General features: G+C 34.4%; 1 protein-coding gene across 2 annotated transcripts; it reads left to right on the top strand.

Moving 5' to 3' along the window:
• Window positions 1–721: 721 nt before the first annotated feature.
• On the top strand, window positions 722–9,065 carry LOC116015432. Of its 2 annotated transcripts, XM_031255497.1 has the most exons (7): window positions 722–988; window positions 1,559–1,611; window positions 1,707–3,198; window positions 3,327–3,578; window positions 5,751–5,831; window positions 7,526–7,984; window positions 8,660–9,065. In XM_031255497.1, exons 3-7 carry the CDS (start codon window positions 1,960–1,962, stop codon window positions 8,714–8,716), a joined length of 2,088 nt encoding a protein of 695 aa, XP_031111357.1. In that variant the 5' UTR covers window positions 722–988; window positions 1,559–1,611; window positions 1,707–1,959; the 3' UTR covers window positions 8,717–9,065. The 2 variants fall into 2 exon arrangements, with proteins under 2 accessions (XP_031111357.1, XP_031111358.1); XM_031255498.1 differs by lacking the exon at window positions 1,559–1,611.
• The last annotated feature ends 2,328 nt before the right edge of the window (window positions 9,066–11,393 follow it).

Below are 11,393 nucleotides of genomic sequence, written 5' to 3' on the forward strand. Positions count from 1 at the left end.
AGACTCCCATCTTGGACCGAACATTCTCAAATGAGCGTCTTGGGACTGAAAGTATCAAAGTAGTCCCTCCCAAATTCTTGCCAGTATCCTTTAGCAACTAGGCGAGCCTTGAATCTATCAATTGTGCCATCTGGTTTTCGTTTAACTCTAAAAACCCATTTGCAACCAATCGGAGGCCATTTCGGTGGTGGTACCAATTTTTGAGCAGTGCAGCGAACTCATCATCCATGGCTTGGCGCCAACGAGGATCCTTCTTGGCTTGGGTGGCTTAGGTTGGCTCAATTGATTCTGGAATGGGGTGATTACTAGTGAAATTGATGGTTTTCCTTAAAAGTATTACATTTATCCGTATAAGTAATAAAATTTTTATTCCTGATTAGTATTACATTTGAGTATATAAGTATGACATTTGTGCAGATAAGTATTACATTTGATTCTTGACCCGATCCGACCCGACCCGACTCACAGTGAGACGGTCTCACACAAATTTGTGCCTATACTTTTTTGTTTGATAATTCAACTGCACAAAATATAAAATTTCAGTTGCCTACACTTTTTCTTATTATTTATAAGTTATAACACAATTAATAATTTAAATTGAATGAAATCAAGTTGAAATATGAAAATAGAAAAAGAAAAACAAGGAGTGCAGAAAAAAAAAAAAGAAGAGCACGCGGGGTGGCGTATTGTTCTGGTACCATCGTGGCACCATACCCAATCCATATCCTCCCTTCTGCAAAAATATTATTAAACCCCAAAAGCTAAACAAATAACCAGAGAAGAGAGAGAGAGAGAGGAAATATTTGATTGATAATATATACTCCTTAATTTATTTATATTTTCTTTTCGTAGTTCGTAGAAATTTCTGTTTCTGTGCATATATTATATACATATATATTCGCATATATGCATCTGATAATTGTTATTATTGCTTCAATTTGCCGTAGACTGTTGTTGTAGAAGATGCTGATCCGGAGAAGCTTTACTGGTATCGATTTACGTCATCAATTTGGATAGAACATTGTGTTATTTTTTCTCATTTCTTAAAGAATTCTCACCTCTTTACTTGTAATTGTAAAAATAGATGAAATCTAGAGCCTTTGATTTGTCTCATCGGTTATTTACTGGTGATGATTGTTAGAAATTGCGAATCTTTTGAAGCCGAAGGTTTTTTTTTTTTTTTTAAATAATTTCTAAATTTTTTATTTGTTTTTTTGGGGGGTTTTGATCCTTTATGGAGGAGCTCTTGGTTAAGGTTAAGACGATTTGTTTCATAGCCAAGGATTTCAATTTTTTTCTGAAAGGACTGAATGGGGGAAACAAGAAAATATTTTTGAAATTTCCATACGCTATTCCCAGCTTAAATAAGAATGTGATCTTGCACAAACTCTCTATTTTTTGGGGGGTGTTCTGTAATCTTCAAAAACTTTGGATTGTCTTCTCATGTGACTGAGGAGTGATATTTGGTCTAATTGGGTGTTCCACTTCCAATAATTTCTTCATTAATGAGCAGTATCAGTCGACAAAGAGATGACTTTGATTTTGACAATCTTTTCAGGATTTCACTTCATCTTGTGGAATGATTTATGATTTCTTGTTACAAAGGCAGAGGTTTTGCAGCTGTTTACTTGATTTCAAAATGTATTCTAATCTGGCTGGTTGATTGTCTATTGAATCTGATTTTCAAACGGTGACACATTTTGCAGGCAGATACTGGTGCGAAATACCGATAGAAATGAAAGCCAGTTAGGCATATTACACTTCTGTATAAGCGCCTCTAGTTGATGCAGATTGAACTGAAGCTAGTTGGATCCTTCATTTCTGTTAGTGATGGGTTGGAGCTACTCAGATTTTACATGGGACAATGAAAATATTATAAGATAAGTACTAAAGAGTAGTTATTCTAGTGGATAAGGTAAGGCTCTTAGGAAAATAATTTAGGAAAAATCTAGTGCAGACATGGGTGTGCCTCAAGTAGCAACTGATAATTATGCCGAGGAAGTTGCTACATCCTTGAGCACATTTGCACAAACTCCAGCTAGGTTTGTAGCTGCAAGCAACTGTGATATGACTGGGGTGCACATTGGCCAAGTAAGCAGTAGAACAACCACAGATTTTGCTTGCACTTCATCGAGGGATGTCTTGAAGGATCCAGATGTTCTCAGTATTCATAAAGATGGTATAACCAGCATGCATAAATTGAGAATTGATTCTGCTGAAAAGAGTGGCTTCTTTGCTTGCAATGTTGGAAGGGAAATTCATAATCCTGCTTCAAGGATTGTGGGTTTTGAGTCAAAAGCATCTAATAGGCCAGCCAATTTGTTCGAACCAAACCCGTTGGATGGTATTCTTCCATCTGCTGCAGTTAGCATTACTGACAAGACACCAGAGACCAGTGGCTCTGTTGTTAGGAAACGGTTATTGTCACCTTTGAATGGCATGGTTCTTTCTGATCAATTTTCTGGTGAATATCTAGACATTGGTGGTAGCACTAGTTTTAGGAGTACTTCCTATTTAAGGAATGGCACCCATAAAATTTCCTCACAAGAACACAAGAAAGCAAATATAAGAAGCTCAAGCAATTTTGAAGCTTGGTCCACTCAATATGCCTCGGTAGAGAGCTGCTCTCCAGATGAAAATTTTAAGATGAACTCCTTCATTATTACAGATGGCCCCTTGTTTGAGGATGAGGAGACTCTCTCTCGGAGTCTTTTTACCCCTACTTCCTCCGAACTAAACTTTCATAGAAAAGTAACTGAAATGCCTTTCCAAAATGGAGGGATAGACATAGTGAATAGAAATGCATACTCTCCACCACTTTCTCTCTCTCCTCTTGGGCCTAATTGTTGTAGGAGGATAAGAGATTCTAAATGGCATAGGGATGTTTGGGAGGAATATGATGTCAAACGGTCACTTGATGGGAATCTATTAGATGCTTTGTCCTCTGAAAAAGAAGACGATTCCAGAATGGAAATCAAATCTAACTTAGATGTTGAAGATTTTCCTATGAACTTTGAACAATTCACTCTTGACAGTGTGAATGAAGTGAGAGGACAATGGGCACAGAATTCAATCCAAACAAGTCAGCGTACAAGATTAGGTAGATCCCTCAGTGGACTTACTGTAAGAAGGTCATTAGTTGGCTCATTTGAGGAGTCACTATTTTCCGGTCGTTTGGCATCAGGAACTGTTAGCCAGGTTGGTTGCCTTAATAATTGTGGTGCTTAGTTTCTTAGGTTTAGTATTTAGAAAATATATTCTCTCTTTTCACAGGATAAAGAGCTTATTATCAAGGTGCTTATAAATCTTTAAATTTAATCCTGCAGAAAATTGAAGGTTTTCTTGCTGTCCTTAGTATTTCTGGAGGGAATTTCTCTCCACATCCAAAGAAACTTCCATTTGCAGTAACGAGTGTGGATGGTGGCAACTGTTTGGTGTATTACTCATCCATAGATCTTGGAGGACATTTCTTAACTAATGAGTGTAAAGGCTCTAAAATGAAGAGAAGCCTTAGCATTAATGACTCCAAGACAAATAATGGTCGGCTGCGTATACCTATGAAAGGGCGTATCCAACTGGTACTCTCGCCCTCTGTCCATCCTTTGATACTAACTCTTTGAAAGTAGAATAAGATTTATCTTATTTAATGGAAATAATAATGTAAAGTAACTTACTGGCAGAAGCATAAATTAGACAAGCCAGACATTGAGACACTTTAGATGCAAAGGAAACTAGAAGATATGACAGGAAGATTTTTTGTCTTGCCAGTATTTTGTTCTTTTGGTTTTTTTGTTTGTTTGTTTTTTTGTTCAGTATGGTCTGACCCTTTGTACTTATGGGTTAATACTTAAATGTGTCCACTCTTGAGTTCGAAGATCTTAGATTCTTATTAAATACTGGTGTCTCATCCTTTCCATTTGCATGTACTGCCATTGGTTTCAAATTCATGATAGCAGCACATGGAGTCTTTTTGGTTAGGGCTGTGGCCTGTGGGTGAGTGGTTAGGGAAGGAATGGTGCTGTTTATAAAATGAGATGTAACATATAAAATGGGCAGGAGAGAGTATCCGACTAATAAGCCGGTTGGATTATTCGCAATATGCTTGTAAAAAGTAATATATGATGTAACTAGAAGATCACTTGGCCAAACAATTATTTTGATTTCAAGTTTCTTAGAATCTAAGTGTTAATTTGATGATGAAAGTTTTTGCATAGATGAGTTATTTCACTTCTGCGGTTAAATATGTTGGACACTAGAGCACAAACATTAAAATGAAGATTATTTTAACTGTTTACTCTCTTCTTCTTGGTTCCACTTTTTTTAATAACTTGGGATTTGGGAATGATAATTTTGAAAGTAATTTTTGCTTCTCTTCAACCTCTCTATTTAAAAAGTGTAACAAACCTTTTAAACTTATCATCACTATGTTTATAATTTATACTCGCAATTTGAAATATGAATTTGGAGATTGAATCAAGTTCTGATCCTTGCATTCCAACAATTTGCTCTCTTATTTCCAATTAAAGTTAATTTTTCTTTTGTTCCATCAACTGTAGTGGCGTTTCTATTTTTAGTATTTGAGTATCAATTTGACCAAATGTAGTACCTTGACATTTTTTTAATCAACAAAACTCAATCCAAAATGTCTTAAACATCTTCAAATGCTGAAGGTTGATGATGGAATATCCACAAAGTAAGGGCATTTGGTCGTTTTGGACCAAATTTGGTTGATTTGAAAAAGTCAAGGGGCTAAATTTTGTCAAGTTTATAATTGAAAGACTAAGGCCTTGCTTGGTAAATGGCGGATATGCCAAAATTTGGTTGATTTGACCATATTGGTGTTTGGTAATCAGTGGTTTGGAGTAGCGGTTTTGCTCCAAACTGCTGAATCCCCAAACACTGCTTTTAGCAGCATTTGGGGTTTGGCATTTTGGGGAAAGAGAGCTCTTTCCCCAAAACACCCTTAAGAAAAAAAAAATTAAACTGATTGTTTTGGCCTCAAGTCTCATTTATTGAGGAGACTTGAGGCTCCATTTAACTTACCATCCGATGTGGGACAACATTGGATGGGAAGTAACACAATGAGGGCCGTTGAGGCTCCTCTTATGCCCCTCATTTCATTTCCCACCGATGTGGGAACAAAATTACAAAGGGGAGCCTGTACTCAAGCTCCCCTTTGTATTGTTTTTATTTTTAAATTTTTTTTAAATCTTATTATTATTGTTGTTGTTGTTGTTGTAGTTGTAGTTGTAGCAATGTCCTTATAGGTCTTTTTACATGTTAAACCAAACATCTTTTTACAAACCGCTAATACAATCCGCTATCCGCTAACCAATCTGCTAACTATTGGTTGCCAAACAAGGCTTAAAAGTGGAGATGTGACTATACTTGAGTGGCCAAAAGTGGCACTAATTCACTCATGTTATAGTGTTATTGTTATTTCTTTATTTTTCAGTTTGTAATAATTCTTCTACTGTCTTTAATATGTTAAGAGAATGTAACTGGAGAGCATGAAGACTGTTCCTAAACATGCTGAAGTAGAGTGCAGAAACATAATTTTAACTTTTGCCAGTAGTTGATCTTTGATTGCCCTGCAGCTGAGCAGCTGAGCTAAACATTTGCCTGTCTTATACTTCTATGCATTTCATTCATTGATTTTTTTATATTTTATATTTGTTTTTTACTTAATAATTTTTCTCTGATATTGCGTTGAAGATGATTTTTACATTAATAACTGAAATATTTGACAGGTTCTCAGCAATCCAGAAAGGACTCCCATTCATACATTTTTCTGTAACTATGATTTGACTGACATGCCTGCTGGGACCAAGGTAGGTCAAAATGTATTCTAGTTTTGTCTTGATACAATGCATCTAGTCATCAACTGGTCTCCCCTCCCCCTTTCCCTCTTCCCTTTGCATGTAACTTGTTGAAAATGTTTGCATTTTTGGCGGACTTCTCTTCCCTGTACATGATTAGCAGATTAGGCTAAACATGACAAAAATCATCCAAGACAGACTCAATGACTACATGGATAATTTCACATTCTTTCTATACAGTTTTGATGCATAAATTGGTGGATATATTCAATTTCTTCAGCCTTCCAAGGACACTGGAAGGGGATTGATCAGATGTTTGCATTTTTGGCGGACTTCTCTTCCCTGTACATGATTAGCAGATTAGGCTAAACATGACAAAAATCATCCAAGACAGACTCAATGACTACATGGATAATTTCACATTCTTTCTATACAGTTTTGATGCATAAATTGGTGGATATATTCAATTTCTTCAGCCTTCCAAGGACACTGGAAGGGGATTGATCAGATGAGGTCATGAAGTAATGACTGGGACAACAATACTTTGTTGGAGAAAGTGTTGAATGGTGAAGTGGCAATCTCTCTACAATATGACTGTGATAACAATGAAGGCAATACAATGAAGGATCATGTTAAAAATGACTATTTGAAAAAAGGAAAAGTGCCCTTATTGAGGAAAAATTAAGAGGGATTCTGTGAAGCTGATTTGGGCATGTCAAATTTTGGGTAATGGGGCTTTATATAGGAAGAGTTTTATCGTGTGGTAATAGGAGAAGGCAGGAAGAGGTCTAACGTAACTTTCATGGATTTTAATTGCAAAGAAACATATGCTAACTCAAGGGTTTATGATGGACTAGCACTTATTAAAATTATTACATGGAGAAATGGAATTGATGTAGCTAACTTCCAATAAGATTGAGATTAGTGCCTATGTGGGTTGATTGAATTACTTAATAGAAGTATAGAACATTTTGTGTTTGCAAGATGAACTAAAGATCTACACAACTTCCATTATGAGTGAACATACTTGTTTAGGATGAGAACTTTTTAAAATCAGATTGAATGGGCTGGTGGTATTGAATGAATCAGTTATCAAAAAGTGACCATGCTAATTAATTTAGATATTTCACCTATATTACTCAATTCATTCATTTTAATCTGGCAAGCCAGTATCATGCATTTATTGTGTTACTCTAATTATTCATTTTTTTCCCTTTTCCCATTTGGGGTAAAATTTCACTTTTTTGGCTTAATTGTTGGGCATTTGACTATTTGAATTGGTACTAACTAGTCTTATGTTGGCCATGTTTTTTCCAATTGGAAAGTATGGAGTAGTACTTGGTGCATGCTATCTATGATTAAGCATCTAAGCCAATTCAAGCTTGCCAAACATACAGAGTAGTTCATTGCAAGCTTACTAAAATAGTTTAAGCATAAGGATATGCCCATTTTGCGTATAAACTAAAAAGATGCAAATATTTCTAACTGTTGAATCCTTGTTGCATATCCAGCTGTTGAAGGCCATATTTCAGTTTTCAGTCTACTCTGTCTACTTATGAATTATGATACCTGGATGTTACATATTATTGTTTCCTTTTGTCTCTATTATATTGTGAATTTACTACTATTCATAAGTCTGAATGCACATTTATGTTGTGTGTCATCTAATAAGGAATGTCTCTCTGTGAAATCTATTTTATTTATAGACATTTCTGCGACAAAAGATAACTTTGGACACGGACAAAGGCGGCCATAAGGATGCTAAGGGGAAAAGTGATGGAAGGCAACCTCCCGTTACAAAGGCTGGGGATTCTTTGCAATCTAGTGAGCTACTTTCAGATTGTAGGAAATCAAATGACTGTAGTAGCGGTGCTGTAGAGGGCATTGATTGGCCTTTTGCTGGAACTGGCAGCAAATCTGTAGATTGCCCTTCAAAGATAAATGAGAATGCAGCTGGTACAGGTGTTCTGCGCTATGCTCTCCATATCCGGTTCTTGTGCCCTTACTCTAAGAGAAACTCTAAAACGGTTCTGAGGTGCAAATCTGACCCTTCATCTGTACCCACAAAAAATGGCATGGATATTGAAGGGGAGCGACGCTTCTACTTGTACAATGACATGAGAGTCGTGTTTCCTCAACGTCATTCAGATGCTGATGAAGGCAAGGTATGTATCATAACGTTTTGCATTGTCTTATCAATATTGCTTTTGATTGAAGCATTTGTAAATATGCATGTGTACAAGGATTAGTAACAAATCAGGAGGAGTTTTTGCTATTAAATGCACTCATGAGTTAGGATGAATGCCTTTATCAGCTTTGCAGTTTGTAACAAGAGCAAAATGGGTTTCTAATTAATTGCTTCTATTCTTCAACCTCCATTTAGGAACTAGATGAGATCTGAAATTCACTAATTCTACGGATTTAGCCTTTTATAGATTTGTTCATCCTTGCACTAGAAATAATGCATGAAACTCTATTATATTCTTGGTAAAATCAAACTAATCAATGGCTCAATGCACTTATTTTTAGAAATATTGCATTGTGTTCTTTCATTCTCAATTGTTTTGGTATAAAATTCAAAATTTCATTTTGATTATAGTTTATATATCCATTTTCATTAAAGAAACTTTCTAGAAAAGAAGCAGAGGCCTGGCTAGATGAGACAAATCCAAACAAAAGATCTGTTAATCCATAAAAAAAACTAATCATATAAATAAAAAATTGGCTGGATTGCATTTGGATGGATTATGGATAAGGTAATGTCTTGCAAATTATCTGGAAATCATATGCTCTGCTCTTTATTATGCACCTTAGTTGGATGTCTTATTTTGGCATTGCAGTTACATGTGGAATATCAGTATCCATCTGATCCAAAGTACTTCGACATCAGTGAATGAAAGTGTTCTACTTATTGCCAAAAAAAAAAAGAAAAGAAAATGAAAGCAAGCAAGCAAGAGACTGTAAGGTGCACATCCTCTGCTCAGAAACTATTTCCTTGTACATAACCATTTCATGTAGTTCCTAATCAATTTACCTGATAGGGGACCAACCCCATTTCACCTGTAAATTCATTTCAATAAATAGACATGATTTCTCCTGTCCAGACCTTTTGGAAGTTGTACATATGACCTTTCAAAAGTTGTACATATGACCTTTTTCTTTATTTGGAGGAAGGTTTTACTAACCAGAATGCCATTTAACAAAAACAATGTCAAGCTTCCCATCTCTTAAAACAAATTTGTCTCAGAATTTACTTCACTCCTATTTTTATAGGCTATTATTATTTAGGGTGTGTTTGGTTCATGGGTTTACACACTAGGAATGAGAATCAAAATCATAGTTAGTGTTTGGTTGACAACTTTTTAAAACACAACTATGTGATTTGATTACTCCTATTAAAAACCTCATTCCTAATTTAAAAATGGTATCATTCCATCTTATTAGTAATATGATTTCTAAGTTTGAATTAGTGCTTTTGGATTTTTATTTTGATTTTTTTTTTTGTTCATATTGGTGCTTTGGTTGTCATTATATTAGGATCAATTGCCTTGAGTCCTTGATTTTTTGTTTTTTTTTTTGTTTTTTTTTTGTATTTTTAAAACGTTTATTCCCATTAATTAATATTGGTAATCATTCCAATTCCACCCTATTACCAAATATGCAAAATACTTTTACCAAAATCCATTAACATTATAAGTATTTGATTTTCATTCCCAATTCCCATTTCGATTTCGATTCCGCGAACCAAACATACCCTTAAACTTGGTATTAATGACTGCAGTCTACTAATGAAGGGTTTGGTATTTGCTTATAAAAAATGAAATGAAATGAAATGATGATCAATACCCTGGCAGGTATTAGTATTTCACATCAGGATTCAGGAATACACACTGATTATTAGGGTAAATTATGCTATGGAAGGTGGAGTAGGACTATGTTCACAATTTAAAAATTCTATGTTCACAATTTTAAATCTTAATATACAAAATTATGTTACTCAATATCACAATTTTGTTATATAGATTCAAAAATTGTGTTACGCTATTAAATATAAAGTTATGAAATTGTGAATATAGATTTTTTAAATTGTGGAACATAGAGTTATGAAATTGTGAATATAGAGTTCTGTAATTGTGAATATAAAGTTCAAAAAGAACAAATTTCACTTATAGTCTTCGACTATTGTGGTATTGCTACATTTAGTTCTATTCTTTTAATTTTGTCATATTACATTATTACATCCTTGACTTTGAACAACTTTCACTTTTAGTCCTCAACTATTGTGACATTGTCTCATTTAGTCCAATTCTTTTAATTTTGTCATATTACATCCATGACTTTGAGCAACTTCTACTTTTAGTCCTTAACTATTATGCCATTACTACATTTACTACTTTTTGTCAATTCTAACAGTAAAGTAATGAAATATGGCAAAATTACTAAATGTAGGACTAAATGTAGTAATGCCATAATAGTCAAATGACTAAAAGTGGAAGTTACTCAAAGTCATGGATGTAATATGACAAAATTAAAAAATAGGACTAAATGTGGCAATGCCACAATAGTCAAGGACTAAAAGTGGAAGTTATTCAAAATCAAGGATGTAATATAACAAAAATTAAGAGAATAGGACTAAATGTGGTAATGCCACAATAGTCGAGGACTAATAGTGGAATTTGCTCGTTCAAAAATTATGAATATAAAGTTAAAAAATTAGGAGCATAAAGTTCTAAAATTGTGAACATGAATCTGGGTCCGTCTCAAGGTGAACCTAGGTCCATGGCATACCAACTTGATTATTCAACTTGATTATTAGATATAGTTCCATAAAAGGCAGTTTATGCCATTGGATGTGGATCTAATAACAAATAGAGATGTTGAAGGAAGTTATTTCTTAAGAATTAGTTGGAGTTGCAGAGTTGATGCTGAAATTCTCCTAATTAATTAGAGTATGCTTTTCTTGAATTTGGTGATGCAATTATATACTCCATTCCTTCCTAGGTGCAACGTGGTGTGGTTCTTTGTTTTTCTCCTTTTATTTATTTATCAAGCTTGGTCCCCTCCGTCTAGAGTTACTGTTCTTGTATGCTGCTCATAATAACTCATAAGTCATCTTATAATGACCAAGTCCAATCAATTAGTTAGTTAATATTCTCCTTCAAATGGACAATCGGAATATGGCAGGATCTAATTAATTAGATATTTTAATCTATCACCTTTAGGAGCAGCGTTTGGTTCACGGATTCTTGAATTACCCCAAGTAATAGGATTATCTTCAGGAAGGTAATGTGAGATTTTAGGAATGTAAAATTACCTGATGTGTTTGGTTTGTATTGTGGAATATAATATTACTTTGTTTGGTTAAGGGTTATATTTTAGATTATATTAGTTAATTTACTATAATGTCCTCGATAATATATATATATATATATGTGTGTGTGTGTGTAGGGGGGGGGGGGTGTCTTTAGTATGTGTATTTATTTATTTATATGTATGAATGTATATCAATGCTTAGGACACATGTATATTTGATTATATGGACATTTATTTATTTATTTATTTGTTTATTTATTA

Source organism: Ipomoea triloba, chromosome 4 (genome assembly GCF_003576645.1).
Source record: "Ipomoea triloba cultivar NCNSP0323 chromosome 4, ASM357664v1".
NCBI lineage: Eukaryota > Viridiplantae > Streptophyta > Magnoliopsida > Solanales > Convolvulaceae > Ipomoea > Ipomoea triloba.

Bases quoted from the DNA above. Each gene is read 5' to 3' on its own strand.
- LOC116015432 (XM_031255497.1), top strand. From the start codon at position 1,960: ATGGGTGTGCCTCAAGTAGCAACTGATAATTATGCCGAGGAAGTTGCT. The intron at 3,579-5,750 runs GTACTCTCGCCC...AATATTTGACAG, and splicing joins TGAAAGGGCGTATCCAACTG to GTTCTCAGCAATCCAGAAAG. The intron at 7,985-8,659 runs GTATGTATCATA...TTGGCATTGCAG, and splicing joins CAGATGCTGATGAAGGCAAG to TTACATGTGGAATATCAGTA.